The sequence below is a fragment of the Lonchura striata genome, chromosome 1A (assembly GCF_050655825.1).
Source record: "Lonchura striata isolate lonStrDom1 chromosome 1A, ASM5065582v1, whole genome shotgun sequence".
Taxonomy (NCBI): Eukaryota; Metazoa; Chordata; class Aves; order Passeriformes; family Estrildidae; genus Lonchura; species Lonchura striata.
This window is the reverse complement of record NC_140741.1, coordinates 48896415-48920575: the sequence shown is the minus strand read 5'-3', so window position 1 is coordinate 48920575 and position 24161 is coordinate 48896415. Positions and strand designations below refer to the sequence as shown.

General features: G+C 38.4%; 1 protein-coding gene across 1 annotated transcript in view; it reads right to left on the bottom strand.

Moving 5' to 3' along the window:
- Positions 1–611: 611 nt before the first annotated feature.
- The window catches only part of TPH2 (tryptophan hydroxylase 2), a 59310-nt gene continuing 35760 nt past the window's right edge, over positions 612–24161 (bottom strand). Inside the window, exons 9-11 of the mRNA XM_021528980.4 lie at positions 9412–9507; positions 1165–1298; positions 612–1043 (exon numbers count right to left, since the gene is read on the bottom strand). Coding sequence (XP_021384655.2) covers positions 869–1043; positions 1165–1298; positions 9412–9507 — 405 coding nt within the window. The 3' untranslated portion in view covers positions 612–868. The remainder of the gene's footprint in view (positions 1044–1164; positions 1299–9411; positions 9508–24161) is intronic.

Here is a 24161-nt window from a genome sequence, read left to right as displayed (position 1 = left end):
TAATGAGGAAAGGCAAACTATGCTTGAAACACAAGAGGAGTTAAGTTCAAGACACAAGACAGAAGACATACAAGGATGTAGAAGGACTTTGGATTCACATGTAACAATGAAATTAAAACAAGTGCTTCATCTCTTATTCCCAGATAGCAATCTCAGAGGAAATGCTCTCAGGACTGTCACAGGTAACACATGTAAACTACAACTACTTTTCTACATGAACTGTCAGAGGTTTCTTTTTTTCTTAGTGTGTTGCAATTGCTCAGCCACATTGGACATTTGTCAGTTGTGGGTTCTCATTATGTACAACCTACAAAGACCTTTTAGTACAAATACATATCCTTCCTGATCTCCGATGGCTACTGGTACATAAATTGTAGTGTTCAGTCACAAGAGACACCAAGTTCTGTAACAGATATATGGACAAAACAATGTCTTTATCACTAGAGAAAGAAATAATGCTTTCTTACAAAGAAAATTAAAATGTTGCAAACAATTTTTTTCTGGATTCTTATGGAAGGGAAGGCATAATGAAGAAATAAACTCAGGCCTAATGAAATCAGCAACACCATTTCTTAAACATTGAAGTGAATAATTTTATGGAAACCAAACTGTTGCCAGGAAAATTTTTAATGTTATACTTGTACATTACATTGTGCTGAAGAATTGATGATTATATTCTGTCACATTCTATGTTTAATTTACAAATTAGCATTGCCTTGGTTTGTCTGCACATTACAGTTAGAGCTACACCATGATGCAAGCCACAGGCCAAGCTGTAAAGGGAAAACTGTTGGCTCTGATAAACTAGCCATTTCATGTAACTGGCAACAGAAAGAGCAACTGACAGCAAATCACAGTGCCAAACATATCAAATCCCTAAATATCTGTTCATTTTACTTAAAGCATCACATACAGTGTTTAGATCACTGCGGAGGTCCTGGACAACATTTTCTATACTCCTGGTATCCTTCAGAATCTCAATGCTTTGTGTATATGGATTGAAATACACAGAGAAGGGACGGTTGATTGATTTGGCGAAGTCCCTGAAAGGAAAAAAAGAAAATTAACTTCCTTTTTTTTTTTTTTTTTTTTTTTTTTTTTTCTTCCCTTCCCAGGCACTAAAGACGATAAAATTAGATTTTTAAGTCATGGAAAATGATTTACCTCATCTTTTCTTTGGCCTCTTCAAAACTCTCTGAAACAAAGTAAACTTCCTGGAAAGTAGTGATAAGGCATTCTTGCAAACAGGTTGTCTTTGGATCGAATGTTTTCACATTGGCCTTGTCAGAGAGAGCATGCTGCAAAATACACCACAGGATCTGTTAAGCTGGATTTTGATAATGCTCTGTATCTATATCAGCTGTTAATATATACAGCTTTTATATCACTGTCCTGTATGTTTCCCACAATTGGTAGCTCATCTTGTTTTTTGAGCTTGAGTAGTGAACAGAATTTGCTATTTAAAATGCTCTTACTATAGGAGATGGTTCCCCATAATAATAAAATAATAAAGAGGATGTTAGAAATGCACCTGCCATGAACACACACAGATGTAAATGTTCAGACGGAAAAAGGAAAATCATCAAATAACAATTCTTGAAAAATTATCTATACAATTACAAATATATATGTCCCCAAAATCTCATTTAACTAGCAGAATTTATCTTCATCTTGGTGAGTAAATTGGGTCTGACTAAACAATTAATGTAATCTGAACTTTACATTTTCAGGTTAAAATCATATAGTATTTCCCTGACAGCGAAAGTGAATCTACATATCTGAAAACCTATTAAATAATAGCAATGTATTGCAAGACAATGAAATGCATTACTCATCTGCCACACAACCTGAGCAATAATGCTTCACATAGTACTGTAAAGAAAAAATAACCAAACAGATGTAGGAAAGTAAAGATGAGACATTGGGTAGATAAGGCAAATGCTGCTATGTAGAGCAGAGATTTCTGATCAGCCTTTCTCTTTATAAGACTTGCGCAAGTCACTAGAAGAGAGAGATTCAGAACTGAAAATCAGGTACTGAGACATTTTCCAGGAATATGTTTTCTTGCTCCCCTTTCAACTTGAATATTTGTGTTGGTGTTTGGATCTACCTATCTTCTAGAACACACATATTTTCATTCTCAGTCCTCTGTTACAGAAGTATAAGGTAAGGAAGCAGAGCATATTTAGGTCACCTTTCAACCTTCTTTATTCCCCTGATATCTATATAGAGTGAAGATATGAATGTGAATGAAAAGCATAAAGAAATGACAGGGAGGAAGCAGATCCCTGAGGTCTGAAGGTGCTTCTGATTTTTTAGTTTCTATCTGTGTGGACATTCTTTACAGTGGAGTAAAGTATTAACCTTAAGGTATTCACCACACATTTTATCCTTGCTCTTGCTTATGTTCATTCCTAAACCCCTGTGAAAAGCTCTGAAAATATAATACTAACTCTCAGCCTGAAGTCTCCAAATAGCAGGACAGAAAACTGGAACAAGAGCCTCTTCCTCCCACCTCCTCTCTCTCCAAAAAGAAATACGTGAAAAATTAATGCATGGAATCTTAAAATGTCAGGGAATTAACTTTCCTTAGTACATATATCTTTTCCTTCTCACAAAGTTTGCTTTTTCTAGCCGGCCATCAGTTAAACAGGTTTGAAAACAAATATAAAAAATGGTCTCTCGACCATCATCCTCTTCTAGAAGGACTGCAGGAACACGCTCACTTATTAGGCCTCTGCCTGTTGTCACTTTCTCTTTGCAGAACCATGGTGTGGTTGAATACTTATAAATTAAGGCATTTACCTCCTTCTATCAAAATGAATTTGCCTTTTTTCACTTGGAATTATAATAGATTCCCTGGGAGGGTATTTATAGATAAAAATCTCCTCTTAAGGCACCTTTGTGCTTCCAGGTGAGACTTGGCGGCTGAAATGTCTAAAGCACACAGTTTCAAAACTCTGAATGGACTGAGTGATGTTGATTCCTTGCAGAGAATGAAGATGATGATACAGGCCATGATTCTGTAGGAACTGGCTACTTCCAGCTCATGGATTCTTTCCTGTACTGTGAAAGTTTCCACAGAAAGGAGGACACTGATAATTTCTCTATTTACTAATGGCCTCTGATGGGCCAGGCCTAGTCCTTGCTGAAGTTATCAGCATCGAGAAAGGATCCAGCCTGTGGTTCCTACATTGTGAACAACTGCTCTAGTCACTGAGCCCTAATTTTATAAAACAAGAGAGTTTAAAGAGAAGGAAAGGCTGATGCTATCACAGGGGATGTCCTCCAAGAAAGCCTTTCTAGTTATTCTCCTCAGATTATCCATATGAAATAATTGATTCTTTCTGGATCCCAGTTCAGATCTGGGACTATCTATGACTAGAACTGCTGTTTCACAAAGCAACTCTGCAGAGTGGAATGTGAGAACAGCAGCACATGTGCACCCTGTAAACTAAGGGTAAAGTATTCAGACATGCCTTCAAAATTAGGTGACAACAGGTGAGTCATTCTTAGGATTGCAGTTTGGAAACAAAAGGTATAAATTCTGCTGAATTCCCACCTGAGATACCTGTCTCTCCTCCAAGTTCTTTTTGACTCTTAGATCAAGTAGGAATTGTCATGGCTACCAAAGCAATGTTTCCATCTTTGCAAGTCTGGATGGTGTTTTCAACTTGCACAGCCTGGCACCTGTAACATCTGGTATTAAGCTGATATGCTGACACCATCAATGCCAGAGTTCAGCAATTGAAATGAGCCTCCAGACAAACCTTCAGAGAGACCATGAAGTATCTAGTATGAACTAGAATGATCAAGACACTGACTCAAAGCTGACCAGAGCATTTAACAGAAACTTTACAGTACTGTAAAATGCTGGTCCTTGGCAATCTCAACATTTTGAAGTACATAATCTCAACAACAAAAAAAAATTGTTGGGTGAGTCCAAAAGCTTTCACCTTCCGGCCTGTGTTTTTTGAATACATTTATGGTTTGGTTGGACATTCAGTTCTTTAGTGAATTCAAATGAGTAAGAATATGTATTTCTCCATGAGAAACCTCTATGTTATCCACCTCCAATCAGATGTTAGGATTATCACTCATGGAAAATAGCTTTTGGTAAAGTAGTGCATCTCACCATCTTGTGGATCTGTGATAACTGTCTCTAATGGCCCATTCATACAGACTTTACTGGTAATGCTAGTAATACTATTGGTGAGTCTTCTTTGGTTGAAGAAATAAGAATTTGGAGTGAAACTTCAAAATTAATCATCACTGATTGTAAGGAAAAGCAGCAGTATCAGACAGCTTAAGAAGCAGACAATCATTTGTACTGAAAATAAGCATAACAATTAAAAAATGCCTCCACTCCCTGCCAGATGAAAGGTTAAAAGAGTGATTGAAGTACCTAACAATAGGTGTCTAAGACCTAGGCTGTCTGATGCATTGTACAGAGAATGGAATATACAGCACAGGATCTAAAGAAGCCTTTTACACATTTCTGCAGTGGTGGCATGTCAGACAGCACCAGGCATTTACACTGCACAGCTCTGAATCATTTCCTAAGTGACCACTATCACTGACACATGAAAAAAGAGTTTGGTCCGGTAATTCCTCCTTTGAGTATAAAAATGGATTGCAATAATACAACTCAGAGCTTTTCAGCTTTGAGAAAGAAAATAAATGAAACAAAACCCAAAAAGTAAAATCTTCAGCTAGCAAGGGGAAAACTTGGGATGAGTTATAAATACTGCACAGTCTGAGAAGTACAGGAGAGAAGAATAGGAACACAGGTGAGAAGTGTGTGTGTGCCAGTACTGATTTTATCACCTTGTTTTCCCAGGGGGAGTACATAGAGTCTTGAAAAAACTACTCTTAAATGTTTTCCTGCTCATCTACAAAATATATTCTGAATATGACAGTGTCCTGTATTACCAAAAAATTTTCAGTAGTGTAATTTTATATATTGTCTAGAAAAATAGAGAAAATCTCTCTGTTTAAAGAGTCTCAAAATTAGCATCTGGGATCCAGTTGTTTTCTTCATCCTCTTCAGAAAACAGAGAAAAATTTGCATTTTATTATTTTTGGTTATACAGTCTAATGCTGGCACTTCTTAAATTATCATTAAAACAAAATAATACAAATGGATACTGTATTTGACTTCAAAAATTTATAGAGAGAGATTTTAAGTCTACCTCTCTGTTCAGTATAGAAGCATACAACAGGGACGTATGACTTGATCTACAGCCAACTGAAGTTGATAGGAGACTCCTTTAATGAAAGAGTTCAAGAGAGCATCACACAAATTAAATCGATTAAAGTTTCCAAAGACATTTGAACTGCTTTTTAGAAACAGTTTTAATAATTGAAATGTACATTATTTCCACCTTATCTCTAAGCCACAAATACATACTGTGTAATAGTGTTAGCTAGAGTTAACCTGACTAGATTAGGCAGAACATTTTATAACTACTTACTGTATTATTTGATTCCCCCCAGGCTTCATTTTTAATCTTCTCTTTCTCCTTATTTTCTTGTGCTTTATATTTTTTTTACTTGATGCTTTCATAGCATGCACATAAGGAGATGCATTTTTCATTATCTGAAATTTTAGGTCTAAATACTGAGTGGGGAAGAAGATTGCAAGGGATTCCTATAGTGATAGCCTGGTGCACAAATTTCTCTATCTTTTACAGTTATTTGTTAGTAGAGCTGTTGACCAGATTTGTGAAGTGGAGCAGTGTAATACAGAAACAGGGATGACTGAACAAGTCATTCAGTCCTCCAAACAGCCCAAGTACTGCTCACCATTTCTACCCTACAAATAGACTCATATACTTCTAGAAATTTATACAAATTATACATAAATTTTGCCACCATTTTATTTCATGTGCATACTGCTGCATTGAAGAGAGCTGATAGGGACAGAAGTTGGAGAAAGGCTTTTCTTCTTGCTCACAAAAGCATATTAATAAAAAATGCTTGTGCGGTCTCAAGGGCACCCTCAGTAAATTTGCAGAGAACACCAATTTGGGCTGAAGCATTGCTCTGATGGAGAACAGGAAGGCTCTGCAGAGCGATCTGGACAGGATGGATCAATGTACTGAGGCCTGTTGTTGAGGTTCAACAAGGCCAAGTGCCAGATTCTGCACTTGGGTGCCATCAACCCCAAGCAGCAAAGAGTGGCTGGAAAGTGGCACATCAGAAAAGGACCTGAGAATGCCAGGCAACAACAGCTGACCAGGAGGCAGCGTGTGCCCAAGTGGCCAAGAAGGCCAACAGCATCCTGGCTTGTATTGGCAATAGCGTGGCCAGCAGGACCAGGGCAGTGACTGTCCCTTGGCAGTGGTGAGGCCATACCTCAAATCCATGCCCAGTTTTGGGGCTCTCACTAGAAAAAAGACATTGACGTTCTGGAGAGTGTCCAGAGAAGGGCAGTGAAGTGGGGGAAGGTCTGGAGCACAATGATGAGGAGCAGCTGAGGGAACTGGGTTTGTTTAGCCTGGACAAAAGGGAACTCAGGGGAGACCTTTTCAATCTCTGTAGTTACCTACAAGGAGATTGTAGCCAGGCGGGGGTTGGTCTCTTTTCCCAAGTGAAAAGTGACAGGAGAAGTAAAAATGTCTTCAAGTTGTGCCAGGGGAAGTTTAGATTGGATATTAGGAAAAAATTATTCACTGAAATGGTTGCCAAACATTGGAGTAGGCTGCCCAGGAAAGTGGTTGAATTACCATCCCTGGAGGTGTTTAAATGTTGTGTGGATCTGGCACTTGAGGACATGACTTACTGGCATATTTGGCAGTGCTGGGTTGACAATTGGACTTGATCATCTTAGAGAACTTTTCCAGTCTAAACTATTCTATTACTCTAAAGTCAAGGTAGCAAAACTCAACATTTCAAGATCGGCCTTCCAAGTGGCAGGGATACATAAGTATTTGAACATCTATGGGCCACAGCCATCCCCGTCTAAAGCATGGCAGAAGTTATTTCTGGAAGGATGTCTTCACTCTGACACCTGTGAGAAGTACGAGTGCTGCACACATGATGGAGACATCATGGCCATGCAGTCTGAGGCTCCTACTCATCCCCACTCACCACTGAAATAGCCAGTATTGTTCTCACCATTTTCAGAGCAATTGCTGCCATCAATAAGGATTTCAGTTACAATCAGGATCTCAACAACAATCTATTAGCATGACCTTCCTTCACGTCAAGGAAGAAATTTGTCCTCCCAGTAGGTGCTAGGAGGGAGACTTTTTTCCCAAGAAACAGTAGAGACTGACAATGGCTTGTCACTCCCTACTGTGAGAGTGACATTCTCACAGTATGGTGCCCATATATGCTGGCACATATGGTGCTCACCATATGTGGTGCTCACCACAATGGTGCCCAGACACTCTCCTTCCCAAGCACCTCCCTAAAAATATTTTGCTGAGAAGAAGCACATTCATGGCAGGATTGTGGTCTAGAAATAGCTTCTCCCATGGTCATTTTATCAGAAAACTTAGTAGTTTTTCACATTTTTTCCCTTAACTTTTACTTTCTTTTCTACCCTGGAGCACACTTTCACAGGCTTTTTGAATATTTTTCACTTTATCAGTCCCTTCATGGAGACTATATCTACTTGTGGTATGGTGCCGTTCTGTTCCCACAGCACACAAGTGCTTAGTTTATCAGTAATGGAAATTCTTTACTTAAGATCAATATTTGGAACATCTGGTGAAATTTAGTATCTTATGATACACAAGAAGTCAAATCAGATGATCTAGTAGTCCCTTCTGGCATCATATCTACAAAATACATATGTAGATTAACAGAAAAGTATATAATATTGAATCACAACAAAATCATTATGGTATATATCTGACCATAACACTGTAGCAGATCAATATAATCTGTTAATGTCAGATTATTTAGCTTTTAACATTGCTTTTCAAAAGGATTATTTTTCATGTTTATACTCTGTGTTTACTGCTGAGCAAAGAACCCAGATCTGGGGTCACAAATGTGTGGTACCTAATATGCAGACTTGACAAGAATAATGTATTTGTTTACGACATTGATGGTAGAAGATTTATTATGTTCTTGACTATTCATTTCTTCTTTTTATGCCCTTAGATTTTGTAAATTATATGGTAGGTATCTTCAGGGTCATGACCTAGCAACCTTAACTATTAGTTTAAATAAAAGGCCTGATTCTTTACAGAATCCTTCAGAGTTTGGGGCTTAGCACTGAATGTTGCTGAGCCAAAGGAAAACAAGTGGGGCATCTTCATCTCTTTTCATTCAAACATCTTTGCACTGTGAGTATCAAATATTGCCAGACAGATACAGAATATTTCTGTGGCTGGAGTATGCAGAGAACTGAGAGCAACTCTAATGCAATCAATGAAAAAATACTAGAGAAGGTAATTTTCTTCAACATTTTTTACTACTGGAAGTATAGCAGTTTTACTAATGAGCTTCACCACAAATATTCACAGTTACAGGTAAAACACACAGCAAAAAGAGACAGAGATGCTTCTGTTAAACTGCCAAGTAGCTCACTGAAAGCCAGCCCAGAAGGGTGGAGAGATGTTTAAATACAAATAAAAAATGGATATAGAAATAGTTTTTAATACTTTTCCATATATGCTTTCTAATTCCAAATGTTTACCTGCAAAGCCACCAAGAGTTCATTTGGGTCTCTGAAGATGGTACTCTTCACTCAATTTACTCTTCCCTCCCATCTTGCTTACTAACTGAGAGATGTATTATGTCTGAAAATACCACAGCTGTGACAAAATACCTTTTGCCTGTTTCCCATGTTTTCTAGGCATTAAAAGAGGCAATAAATTATCCACTTCAACTACTCACCCATACAAGGTTAAACACTTTCACCCTTAAAAGAACAGGGCTCTATGTATTGTAACATAGGCAAGTTCAATGTGAGCTAATATGCATTCCTTAATTTTAAATATGTTTAATTTACTGAATTAGGACCTTAATGAATGCTGTTCTTTTCACATCAATAATGAATCCACTCAAATACACTGGATTACTTAGAATCATATCTGATTTCTAGCACTTTTTTTGTGGGTATTAAAAATATGTGCTCCTTACCCAAACAAAGCTTTTAGAGCCCAAGGCACTCTTACCTGTTAGAACCCTTGAACCTCCTTTGACAAGAAATGAAAATTCAAACAGAAATCACTTTTTTAGTTTATAGTTGCTTTGGTACTTTGGGCCTTACAAGTCCATTTCATGCTTCAAGTGCCAGCTGATATTTCAAACAAAGCTTTTAGGTCAATACCATATTTTAAATACAAGCTTTTTATCTTGAGAATTTTAACTGTTATTTGAAAGTCAATATATTTATATCAACTTTTTTTTTTTGTTACACTTAAAATTTTACTATGCTTTAAGGGTACATACCTTTAACTCTCCAATAGAAGACAGAAGTCCTGCCCCATAAGCACGCAGTTGTCCTTCTTGCTTGCAAAGGCCAAATTCAATCGTAAAGAAATAGCACTGTAAAATATACAGATATTCAGTACAAATAGTGTAGTTGCAAACAGGCACTTCAGCAATAACAATCAGTACCACATTCACTCGCCTGTCTCACTTCTTTATAATTACCTACTTTGAATATAATCTCAGATTATGTATATTATTGCTGCTAAGTAATTTAAATGCCATGTTCAGCAGTAAGGAAGCTCTGCACAAAAATTTGGGATTTTGTTCTTTGTCTGGGTACACAAGCAGTTCACAGGAATGGACAGTTAGAAACAGACAAGCAAGATCATTTTTAGGTATCAAAGGTGCTGATGGTAACCTAGAGAGGTTTTTGAAACCTTCAGAAATAAATGAGATGCCTTAAAACAAAATCCTGCAAGGTAGTTGGTCTGACTGTCTAAGAATATCTGAAGATCTCTAAGATGTAGTTCAGAGCACTCCATATTAAGCTCAAGCTGATAGCACATTAAAGTCTGAAACACACTTGAGTTGTCTTGAGCTAGAATGAATTTACTCATATGTATGTGCTTAAGAGCCTTCTTGAGTTGAGGCCTTAGTCTTCACTAGATTTTATTCTATCATAAAGAAGAAATATGGCATTTGGCTTCTTAAATTGCAGAAAGAAAATTACATTCAGTCAAATGAATTCACATGACCAATGAATTCACTTGAACAATAACAATTGTTTTTTAGGTCCACATTCCATCAGGTAATGTGTCTGACCTGTAAAACTGATGACAAGCTGTGAAAAGAGGTCTGTTAAATCAACATAACAGTATTGTATCTAACTTTGCTGTACCTAGCTAATAAAGTTAAATGTTAGGAAAATCATAAGAAGCACTGACAGCCACTGTCCACTAAATGCTAATGATCACAGTCACTTCTGCTCCTATGGCACTGAATTTTACTTTGCTTTTTTTACAACACATCACATGATTTTTGATATTAGATCAAACAGTTAAGATTAAGATAGTAACTATTTCTACATATGAAGGTTTTAGGAAGTTGAGTTCTAAGTTATCAAAAAATATTGCACATATATATACACATATCCCTATATATGTTTATATAGGGATATGTGTATATATACACACATATATAGTTTGTGTTTATTACATCATCTGACAATTTCAGGATTTGTGCAAAGGGGCATAACTCCACTGAACCTAAAAGACTTACATGTCTTTGCAGAAGAAATTAGTTTAGGATAAAAATTATCCAATATTTTGTACTAAATTTTATTTTTTAAAGTAACTTCACAATACATCCCAATACAATGTTGGTCTTTTTCCCAATCACTTCCTCCTTAACTCCCAACTCTTCCAGATTGGGTATCACATTAAATATAGAGGACCAGAAATTAACAGCTCTTTTAAGTTCAACCAATCTCTAGAAATTCAGAAATTATTAACTGCTTAGCCTTATAAAAGTTTCTGTACAGCTAGTGATTCATACATCATAGCATTATGTAGGCGGGTATAATAAAAAAAAAAGAATAAAAACATGAGCCCTATGTCTGATCCAAACCTGCTCAGTTCAGCTGAGAAGAAGGAACCAGTGGCAGAGACTTCAAACGTCTCAAGTCTGATTCCATCCAGTAGTCAAATGCACAAATATCCAGAAAGGGAGGTGAAAGCACAACATCATAAAATAAAACAAAACAAAGAAACAAACCCAAAATATCAAATTTCCAACTCTGGCTTTGCTATTGACTCAGGCAAATTAAGCTAGCATAAAATTTTTCAGTACATCCAGTGAGCTGATGACCACTTAGGAGGCAGGCAAGACAACTGGTTTCCAAAACTATTGTCTCAGGGACAAACAGCCAATAAGACAAAATGACAAAGGCATCACAGAAGTAATGAGTGAAGCTGAGAGACCTATCACAAAGATTACAAACTTGGCTTCCCTGCCTAAATATTTTGCCAGAAGAGCTATCAATAGACCACAGTCCTGTTTGTATACATGCTGACACAGTTAGAAACTAAATGCTCAGCTTTACACTTAAATCCTACTAACATCTTTGAATTTGTCCCCCTCTTCCTCAGAGCTCCTTAAAGGAATCTATCAGGTAGTAGTTCTTATGTTGCTAACATTAACATTCTGATAGACATACAGCAGGATTAGACTTCTGATAAAACACAGTGATCATGATTATTTTCATTTTTCCAACAGCGGCTAAAAAGGAGTCTGGTGTTTGTATGTTTTAGCTCTGAAAGAGCAGCACTTAGCCCCCACATGCAGGGCAGCTCTACTATTGACCTTTCTTAGGATGAAGAAGATCAAACCAACATCATGCTGCTCCCAGGAGAAAGTCAAATGCCCACTTAGGAATCTATAGGGCCAGAGGGAAGGAGGAGAAATGTTCTGCACTCCTCTGAGGATGTGCACTCTGGGGGCTGGAAACCACAGAAAGGAGAGGAGCTAACATAAGCACCAGAGAGAGCAATCCCTGCTGTCCTGGGTGAGCAGTATCTACAAGACAGGTAGGACTTGATTCCACTTCCTCCTTGATGGATAAATAGTACTTAAAGACAGAGCTTCTTTTACATTGGTTCAAAAATTATTATTATTGTTACTGTAATAAAAGGGAGTCATATTTATGAGCTAACGCTTGCTGGTGAGAGCCAATGTTTACTATTTATAAGACTTGAACTCTCAGTATAACTAACTAAGATAAAACACATAAATGGCAATATGTTTGCCTACTACTAACTTGTGATATCAAACTGCAGCATTAAGAAAAGCCTTTCAAATTAAAAGCTGATTTATAAATTTGCCACATGCAACAGCTACAATCTTGTATTTAAGAGTGCCCTGCTTAGCCAAGAAAGTGCAAAGCTCACCCAATGCTGCCATCTTCAGATAGGTAGTCAGCAATACACGGTTCCCCCCACACGTCTACTCAGACGTGCAAAGGTGGCTCAGTGCACTGGAGTTTGCAGGCTTTGGTAAGTTGTGCTCTCAAGCCTACAGACATTGAGACATACTGATAAGGAGTTTAAATATTAACTATAAAGTGACACTTTTTATAGACCACACACATAGATACCCCAGTAAATGCATCTCTTTGTATGGTAAACTACAGTTGTGACATTCTATATTACACAGTGGATAAGCACACTGGAGTGGGAATGACTGAACAAAGAAGTGGCTGGTGAGACAAAAATATTTTTTGAAGCCTCACCTGAAGACAAAGTTGATTATTACACTGCTGCTACATGTAGGCTGGTGAATACAGGCACAAACAGGGTCATCCAGGCTCATTGAAATCTTGGACTTGTCTTTGACATACTCCCTAGACTGTGGCCCCAGATATTTGGTTCCTCTACAAACTACAGCAATATCTCTACTTTACTTTCAAGTCCACCTTTGGGGTGGTGTGTATTCGCTACAGTTATAGATAGGCTCTTGAAGTAGGAAAGGTGGCTATCCATGTTGTATAAATTCTGAAGTTCTCAAAGACCCTTACAGTAAAATGCTGCTTTGTTAGTCAAATCAGCAAAATGAGATGAAGAATCAAAATGCCAAATGAGGGATTAGAAAGAATTTTTATACCAAGAGACATCAATCAAGACTACCAGGAGCACAAGATCGTCTTCAGTATCACTTAATTCTATTTCTCTTATTTATTCAAAAATATATGAAGGATATTTACAGTCATGCTCATGAAACATTATCTAATGGGTTCAAAATTATTCAACAGATGCATGGAAGAAAATCCAATTAAGGGCTATAAAATACTAATATAGCAGATTTCTTCCTTCAGAGCCCTTGAGTCAAAAGTCTTTGGCAAGCAAAGCAGTATATCAGGAAAATACCACTGTATGGCTTTCAACACGCTGTCCTGCAGACTTCTGCAATTGCCTGGGTCAGAGACAAAATACTGGGGTAGCTTATCTGGCCAAGTGTATACATGATTTTAGGAGTCAGTGTGGGAACCCCAGCCTTGTTTTGGGGCCACATGTGGTGGTGAAATTCCTCCTCCAACCCGTGCTTCCAAAGAAAAACTCCGCAGGCTTAGCTGTTCGGTCTCAAGGCAGTTTATTGCTAGTTATCTAACAGATTATGTTCTTGGACTGCAGCTATTTGATCAGTGGCCTGGGTAGAGGCACACACACACCCTGACATCCTCTCTATCTGCTGTCTTCTTCGTCTCTCTCTCCGCCCAGGGTTGCTGCTATCTTTTATAAGATATATTACGTATAACATGTTTACAATTATTCCCCAATACCTACTACCTACGTTGCCAAGTGTTTTTCTACTCTAAACCAATCTGTGAGTGCCAACATCACCAAGAACATGGAGGTAAGGAAGAAGAAGGAAGAAGGATGGGATCAGCCCACTTTCCTCCATCTTAGAACTTCTGACCCTCATGTACAAAGTGCAAACCCCCCTGTACATGTGCTAAAACCCCCCTGTACAATACTAAAAAAATTTCCCCTCTACTTCGTAACTACTTATACTATACTATCTAACCTTTTGTGATTGCTTGTTCCACCTCCAAAGTTGGTAATTCATTCCATGGCTCAAACTCAAAATCACAGTTGTTTTTCAGCTGTCTGCCAGGGTCTAGAATGCTTCTGACCAAGGCCTGGAACCTCTAAAAATGTCTGAGAGACATTTTGAGTTCCCACAAGTCAGATCAGTTGTCCTGCTATTGATAGGAAAGATATAGAGAACATCAAGCCTTGGCAAACTCCAAACCTAGTCTCCAGGGTAAATAGAGTGTCTCTTCTTTGTATTCAGATACTGCCCTGCATTATAAAATGGACTATCACAAGAAAAAGAAAAAATCAGTGACAGCTATGACAGCTAACAGAAAAAATCGTTATTCGAGGATGCTTAGATATTTTCAAAGGCAGGAAAAAAGGTCTGATAGGCTCAATTCTCCTCACCTGTCTGGTTTCTAAGCCTTTGAAAATCCCTTCTCACACCACATCATTTTGCATTTGAGAATCTCCCTCTTGGGATCTGTGCAAAGAACTTGTGCATAGTGTTGAGTCCTAGTGCCACAGAGTCAGTAGTAGAAAATCTGACTTGTTCATAAAAAGGCCTTTCAAGCCATTCCACTTTGTTTAATTTTCTTATGGTCTAGCTAGAGACTCATACTTGCCTCACTTGGCAATTTTCAGCATAAAGCATAGCATGAGATTTTATCTGTTTTTTGGAAGTACCTTAGGAAAATGTTGCCAGGGTGAGTCCTGAGAACACCAAGAATGTTAAGAGCTAATTCACTTGTGCTCCCTGCCACAAGGGAGGAAGAATGAGAGGTTATGTAATAACATGAGTGAAATTCTGATACATGGGCAGAAGACTCACCACTACATGGAACTGCCAATGCCATGGGCCACAGCCCCAAGCTGATGTGTAATAGCACAAACAATCACTTTATATGTATATAAAATTAGTTGCCTTGAAGACAATAGAACTATTAATACATGTAAGTAAGTACTTGAAAGACCAGCACCAAATAAATATACTTAAGAAAATATATTTACCTTGTTTCTACAAGATTTCAGATTTCAAAGGATATTTGAATGAACCACTCAATTCCAATGTGTGTGATATGTCCACCATATGCAAAGACTAAGTTCCTTTAGGAGTCCTTTGGTATTTTTGCTCTAAAAATATTCACTGAGAGATTAAATCTCTCATATAGTTGTAATTATCTCATAAATAAATAATTATATACCACTTAAAGACTTTTAAAAATCCCATTGTTAGAAATTAATCCTAAGAATTAATGAAATAAAAGTGTTTTCATTCCCCGTGTAAAAGGTGCTCAAATTACAAGCAACTCTCAACTCAGAAATATATGTGACTCTTATTTGTGCTTTCTTTCATCATTCAGAGCTGGTGCAAATAAATTTTTGAATAGTTGCTTATTTTTCAATCTCTAAAATATCAGTAGTCACAAAAAAACCCAAAACACAGCTGGCATTTCACATTTGACTGAATTATTCAAAATTCACAGTGTGTTGAGTAGTATCAGGAATGCTCTGCTACAAGAAACAGATAGATGCAACAAAGGTAACCCAGGCAACTAGCCAATACAGCCCAGTGTTGGAGCCCAGACCTCAAGCAATACTAGCTATTTGACAGCTATTCATGCGGGAACATTATTGAGCAGAAATGCAGGGAGATTTTTTGAACAACAAATAAATCTCATGATGAGCTTGTGAATAGATCAAAAGCAGAGGAGTAAAATTCGATAGCCAAGTCTCATTATAGGTGATTCACTTACTTCCAACAAAGGCAGTGACCCTATTCACAACCAACAGCATTTCTAAATAAAATAACAAAGTTTAATTCTTCAGATTTACCTTCTTGAAGATTTTTTTTTAGTCTTGCACTTTGAAAAGCATTTAGGCTCAGTGAAATGACGTTTCCTTCAGGGATTGCAAAGTGAATATATTTAACAATAGCCTCCTTTTTCCCCTCATCTCACTTCTTCTCATTGAGACCTTTCACTGAGGGTGAATGATTGAAACAATCTCTTTATAAACAATAGTTTGAGTACATGTGGTGCTGCTCATTAGAGCACTCGGGGTAGACACACACCAGCCTTCACATTTCTGTTGACAGTCACAGCACACAGTACCACTACATGCAAATTCCTCTAATGCAAGGCTTGACGTGCTCAGAGAAAGCATGGCCCGTAGTGAGCTCAGGGAGGCTTAACCCCTCATGAATATTTTGAAATTATGCTTGCTTTTCCAGGAGTTTCTGCAGAAAAACTCATAAGGGTAACCAAAATAAAATTATCATCATGCATTTGTTAGGGAGCAGAAAATGTATCTCAAGCTGCACAAGAGGTAACACTATACCTCCAAGACTGGGGAGCCCAGCTAAGACAAGATAATGTGTATGGCAGCTGCCAACCTTGCAGGTGCAATATGACTTCCAGAATAAGACCTGGAGAACACTCCTACTAACAATTTTGTGTCTCTTGTGAGACTATTTCTGTTGTTCATTCTCTCATGAAGGAGACCCTCTTGCTACTTTAAAGAACAAGCAGATAGAGAGGAGGATGAAGCACTTCTAGGACTTTTCTGCTGCTGCAAAAGAAGTTAGTTCCCAGACAGCTGAAGTCACATAATATGCCATGCCATGTTTGAATCACTTCAGAATAATCTGAACTTAGGTTTGCTCTGTGCAAAGATGATGTCTGTCCAGCCCACTTATTTTATCTCAGTTGAAAACCCTGGAGTTCTTTGGGGGTAAAGAATCAGGAACTTCAACACACAGAAAGTCTGGTGTTTGTTGGCAAAGCACAAAGCTAGTGGTCACAAAGATGGTGCAAAAAATCAATGCCCCAAAAAGCACACTTGCTCAACACTGCCAGAAAAAGAACTCCTGTTTTTTTCAACATAATTAACTAACAGTGCTGAAGCTTAATATGCAGCTAAGAAGATGAGATCACTGAAACTAGAAACTGCTGCTTAGATAATTGTTAAACATGTAATTGAAGCCCTAATGCTTTGCCCTTCCTATTTCCCCTTCCCTGTCATTTGACTCTTATCTAGAACAACTTCTAAAACCTGGGGGTTTAAGGTTTATTAATTTCATGTGGAGTTATTAAGAAAAAATGATGTGCAATAATGAGCCATTTCCTTTCCACTTTATTTTATAACATATAACACAAATTCACATTCAGTGCTCCCTGTTTTAGCTGAAGAGAGTATTTGCTCATTTCTTTTTCAAGCTGTTGGTTCAAATTTCGGTCATCCAGAGATTTCACACAGGTAACATAACAGGGATAGTGAGGTTTTTTGACATGTTAGCTGGGACTACATGAGATGGAGTTCTCTGAAAGTAAACTTAAAAAAAAAAAAAAGCTGAGCATATCATTACTGTTCAACCACACCCTTTAGTCTATGCTGCCTCATATGACACACTTGGTTCATTAATATTCTTCAAAATTCACAGGCTGCAATAAGGGACTCTCTTTTATGGCTTTTCCATTCCTATTTTACATCTCTTTGTCCTGCTTCTCTTACAGATGAGAACTTGGCACTAACACAATCTATCAAATCAAGAACGGTCCTGATTTGCTAGGGTACAGGGGCAAGGGCTAGCACTCCATAGTGTTCTCCCCAGCCTTGTGTTACCCCAAATTGTGAACTGTCTGGCTTAGAAGAATATCCAGAGAATAGAAAAGGACCACTTAGACATTTTTCTCCCCCCAGCATCCAGAGCCAGAATATATACAAAAGCCTAGCTTAGTCCTCAGGACATATTTACCACAATTACCTGTAGACTTCAGCCCCAGTCCAACATTTTGTCTTTCTCTAAAAAGGCCATCTTCTACTCCAAGGCAAGCAGGCGACTCAGAAAAGAAAACATAAACTTGAAGCACTCCATGAAATACTCTTCAGGATGGGGAGGCAGAGTTCATCCTTTTGAAAATGCTGCAATGCTCCAAGCAAACTGCAAAAGGGGAAACTGGCACAGGACTCTCTTCCACTTCTCCTGGGAAAAGCTTTAGACAGACTGGCTAAGTAAATCCAGAGATTATCAAGTCGCAAAGGTGAAGCAACTAATCACAGCACAGGCTACCCTCACTTTCTTGTAAGCAGGGAGTTTACTGAACCACTGCCCTGTGCCAGTCCACTGTCAGAATTCATGACTCTGAGCTGTGAGGCCTCTTTAGAAGCTGCCCTGGGCCAGCCCAGAGACAGAGCCCTGGTGTCCTGCCTAACAGGTATTCCCCTGGGGAGGGCACCAGGATCGTGTGGTGCTTCTCCTGATGCCATTCCCTGAAGCAGGCTGTGTCCCCACTAATTGCCTGGCCAATTATTGCCTGTGACAGTTATACTGCAGGGAGTGATGCAGAGAGCCAGTGAGCCTCCCATGTTCTTTTAGCCAAGGAGGGGTATGAGCTTCTTGTGTACATGATCAGCTGAAAAACTCCTAAAGTATCTACTAATGAGGGGAGGCTATATCTTCAGAAAGGAGAGCATCCTCCTGGGGCTGAAAGGATATCAGACCTTTCTCAAGTTCTGTAACTGTAGGGGCAAAAACACATTGAGAGAAGAGACAGGGACAACTGGCCAGTGAAATTTTAAAATTCTGATTTCAAGGCAAAAATGCACTATTTCTTCACAGTCATGCTAATTTCAAATTTATTTCTGAAGAGCAAAAAAGAGTTAGAACTTTATTCCAAAATTATTAACATCCATACTAATTTCCTAAACATTTTAAGAAGAAAATTAAGTTCTTGTATCTACTTACTGAAAATGGATTTAATAGCTGACTTGTTTTCAAACATCACAGTTTCTAACAGCAACACTGCATTTAAACTCAATGTTCTTTTAATCACATAAATGCCAAGGGACTCCCAAAAGCTTTTGTGACTCTTAATGCATTAACTCAACCTGCTTTGCAAAAAAGAAGCAAAAAAGATAGTAGGCATAAGCACAAAAGTGTAAGTTCTATTCATGTCAAGCTGACAGACAGATCAAATAAGAAAAGCAGCTCAGGAAATTTTAAATATCTGTTAATTTTGCTACTAAAAATATATCCAAATTGAAGATGCTTTTCACAGCCCCAAACAAAATCTTTCTCAAGTACGGCTGAGCACATTTTTGCAGTACCCTGATTTTCAGCAGTGAGAGCATGTTAAATGAATCTGTCATAACCACAGAGTAGTCAACCGAGTCACCACTGACTTACTTGCCATCAGTGTGCAAACACAGAGCAAATCACATGAACATGTATTCTGCAAGGTGGAAAAAAATATACAGAGCAAATACCTGTGAGCAGAGAGATCGTGACTATTAAAGTCAAAGGAATTTACAGGAAATTTTGGTCTGGAAGTGTCTTCTGGAAGTAACTTTTGGTCTGGTGACTGACTACCAAATGTGAAGATCACTCCAAAATTGTCACTAGTGATCAGATTTCCATGGATATGCAAGAATTCTGTGCTTGTATAGGTCCTAAATTCATTGCAGTATAGTATATATCTGTATAACATGTACAGTATATGAGATATACTATATAATGTATAGTATATATCTGTATATAAGCTAATATGCTTATTCAAAGGTGAAAAATTAATCCTATAAAGAAAGGTGTTTACATTTGAGAGATGTAAAATGTCTTGTTAAACTATAATTTTAGCTACTTTTATGTAGTCAAACTATATAATTATACAATTACAGCCTATTGATTCAAGGTAGAGAAAAAAATCTCTAGGGAAAAATAAAGAGTAATACACTTTACAGGGGAAAAAATTATGTGTGAGTACCCACTCTTTCCAGCATGTCTTGAAAAAGTTCTGAGCTCAAACTGCTTTATCTAGCACTATTAGTAGACACCATCTTTGTAAATATCTATAGAAAGTTCTCTGTAAGGTATAGAATATATGAAACCTACAGCTGACAACTGAAACAAGGTTCTTCAGTCTAAAGTAATGCTATGTCTGATGCAAAAGCAAACTAACAGAATAAGAGTGTGGAGGTGTTCAAAGTATGCCTGAAAGGGCACCACCATGTTGAAGTTCTGTTGACCTTGCACTGCAACAATTTCAGCCATAGCTGGCATCAAACCAAAACAATCAAAATTAACAGCCACAAAGCCCTTCTCTGTAACTTTGTCTTTGGCTTCAACAAAGCTTTCAGGTTTAAAGTACTTGCTTTAACTTTCCAAAATCATACAATCAACAAATAAAACAAAAACCTTTATGCAATAACTTCACAAGGTCTACTAGCTCTAAGAAGTAGCTAACAGAATTTGTTGCATGATGTACCACACAAGCTTGGACAAAGGAAGAGACACAACTGCAAAATTACACGTCCTTTAGAATCAATTCAACCCTGGCAGAAACCCTCATTTCTAAATAAGATCATTTGGAAAGTAAATGATAAAAATTAATTTTACAGCAACAAATTCTACTTGCATTTGTATGCATACAACTCTACATCTTATGGTACACATGGAAATGAGATTAGTATTTAGCTGACAGACCTAGCTTATTGAAAGCAACAGCAAACTTGCCCCCAGGCCCTCTGTAGCATCAGCATTGGACTTATAAATATAAAATTAAGCTATACTTGCAAAATTGGTAGATGGTAGATCACCCAAAAGTATCTCAATTAAAAATTTATGGGACTATATATTCCATCCAGCACTTTGATGCCATTTGACAGAAAGGTGACGACAGGCATAAGAGCCGCTTCTGAGGTTGCAGCACTAAGGAGTTGAGCCCTCAGCATAGTTACAGATGCCAGAAGTATTTTGTCTTACTTCCATGCTTTAATCCGTGCACACAAAGAAAGCACTCAACATACTGGGTGAGATAATTAGACTGAACATGTGAGGTATGTCCAGTCCTGTGGTGTGAACATTAAGCTGGCATCTGTTCAGCTCTGTACAGGTGTGTATTTTAAGATTCTTTCCATACTACACTATTTGGGTTATGCATAATAGCTACATGTATGAATGTCCTTTTGGAAGCAAAATTACTTACTGAACTATCCCAGACAATAAAAAGAACAGTGAACAGTTTGAGGACATCAGTGAGGCAGCATCTGGAGCACTGTGTCCAGTTGTCTAGTTTTGGGCTCCCCAGTATAAGAGAGAGATGTAGTTACTGGAGCAAGTTCAGCAAAAGACTATGAAGATGACTCAGGGACTCAAGAGAATTTCTCTTATGAGGAGAGACTGAGGGAGCTGAGCCTGTTCAGCCTTGAAAGGAAATGACTGAGAGGGGACTTTGCCAATGTCTATCAGTACCTGAAGGCAGGGTGTCAAGGGGAGGTTTCCAGTCTCTTCTAAGTGGTGCCCAGCAATACAACAAGAGACAATGGGCAGAGACTGATGCACAGGAAGCTCCACCTGAATATGAGGAAGAACTTTACTGTGGGGGTAACCGTGCATTGAAATACTTTGCCCAGAGAGGTCATGAAGTCTCCCTCACTGGAGACATTCAAAACCATCTGGAGCACAACTCTGTGCAATGTGATCCAGGATGACCCTTCTTGAGCAGGGAGGTTGGACCAGATGATCCATTGCAGTCCCTCCCAACCTGACACATTCTGTGATACTTTGACTCTGTGATTACACATAACAGTTTTGGTTTCTGCCTGAGTGTATAATCTCCTGGCTTCCTTCTCCTGATGTGGTCACTGACTCCTGACATGAGGGTTAGGTATGCAGGGTAGCAGCCATGTCTACACAGCACAATGCAGCAGGATGCACAGATCCCTGAGCAAAAGCCTGGAGCTGGCCCATCCCAACACCACTGAGTCCCAGCCAGGTAAACACACAGCTGCCTTCAGGAAGCTGCTCCTAAGAGAACCCTCCCTGCAGCCACCAAAGCTATTTTTGCACAGCACTCCTCAGCAGCTCTGGCTCCATGGAAAGCATAGGTAAAGCCAACTCCTCCACCTGTGCACGTACCGCACAGATATTCCTTCACTCCTAAGCAAGATCTAGACATGCCTGAAATGAGCTACCATATGCTAAATTCCTTCATTTACCCACATACTTGTGTGCTGCTGCTGGAGGATGTCCATGTCTTGTACAAATGATTTAAATAATTTGTTACAATGTGAACAATACCTACACAGAGCCCAGGATTCTCACTTTCCTTCTACATACTGGTGAAAGCTCAGGGGCAGTCAGGAACAGCAGCAGCAATATATTCCAAACCTCTCCTTTATTGCTCTTTTTCCCCTGATATTTAAAGCTTTATTCCTGTAACTTACGATTGATTTGTTAGTAGTTGTTACCCAAAATGTTTGTCTTATTGTTGCTCACTGGAAGCTTATGCTGGATACTTCCTTTTTTCCTGGTTACATATGTTCTATAAAAGACACTTTATGTCTTTTTGCTAATACTTTATCAACTCTAGGTAAAAAGATAAAACAAATATGCAAAAAATCCTATCAAAATTCGTAGACTCCTTTCAACCATTCCTCAGCCTTTCTCAACTGGATCCAACACTGAATTGGAAGATGCTTACCACTTGCATGCACTCCTAAATTCCACAATCTTTTTCTAAGCTATTTTTCAGGCTCACTTTCATTACTACTGTAGCAGAGCAAATGTTCAGAGTGTGAGCTATTGAACTACTGGCAAAGATTACTATTGCAGAATCTGCAATTTCTTAATGAAAATGAAGTTGCTTCTGAAAATAAACAAACGTAATTAGCAAGCCAGTGCTGTGTGAAATTTGCACCATTCTCTTGTTAACCTCTATGTCAAAATGTATTACTTGTGTGCATGAAAATTTGCATTTGCAGTCCAGTAACCTCACAGATTATGATCTAACCACTTTTGGAAACAAAATGCTGCAAGAAATAAAAGCAAACCCAGTCTCTGGCTGCAATTTGTTATTTTAATAGAGCCTTTATCTTTAGCATTTCTAACTGCTTAGGGCTTGATCTTCATAAATCACATCCTGTCTAAAATGAACTATATTATTTCTACAGTAAAGTTTTTAATTTCTTCCCTGCTCCCAATTAAGTCAAATTAGCTCTCTCTTGCATCTAGCATCCTCATTACAGGGCTGGGCCCAAGGATACATATTTAAAAGTACTTTATAGAACAACACTCTTTCTAGTCACTTGTGAGCATAAGATTTTGTCTGTCAGGACAACATGAGATTCTTTCAAGAAGCAGGTTACTGACTTGACCAACTGGGCACCCTCGTAGTGACAGGTGAGCCCTCTTTCACCTTCTTAGCTTTGAGGGACCCAGTATAAAGCACAAGATGTTTCTTTCCTAGAGTAACACATCCTATGTCGACCTACCCCTTTCTGATCACATACTGGAGGGACTCGCATCCTTGTACAGCAATGCAAGATGGATCCACTGAATCCTACTTTCCTTCTGCATCCAGCCTATTTCTTTCGTCCCTAAGCAACAACTTCTGTCAGCTCTACACCACCAGGTCCAGTCTTCCTACCATATGAAAGGTCCCCACTTCTATAGCAAGCACATCTAAAACTGGCTTGACTCCACAGTCCTACTCTTAATCAAAACTCATTTTACCATTCCAGCTGCTCATTTACTGTGTTCCGCAGCCTGGTGACTGATACATACTTTCTCTTTTCCAGTTCTAGCTGGAAAGGATTCAGGGGAGGAATAACATCCTCAATAGCATGAGGAGTGACTAAACAAATTATTGGTTTCCTACCCAGGAAAAGAGAGAATTAAGCAAGAAGATGTGTTCTGTAGTCATGATGGCATATGGAAAGCCTCCAGGGATGATTTGATCATTCTCTCTTCATATACAAAAAACCTAGTAGGAATCAGGTTAAAAGCAACAAAATGAGACAGTTCATCAGACAGTGAATAGTTGAGTAGTTGAGCCATAGAGCTCATTGACAAAGTTACTGCAGGTACTAAAAATATATATCTCTTTGAACATAAACAGTTGTCTCTGGACAGAAATCCTTTCAAGATAATTAGATACATAGAAACCACATTTGTGAGAACAAGAGCTCTTCAAGTTCCTGATTGTTGAGAAGCTTGGAAAACATTTTAAAATAATCAGCTATGCTCATCCTGTTCTTTCATCTCCCCTAAGCAGCTATTTATGATGGACACAAGTCACCAGCCATGGCCCTGACCAGCACAGCAATTCTTGCAGATACAAACATGGAAACAGACTCTCCATACCCAGAAAAAAAGGCCTTAGCAGACTGCCACAAATCCTG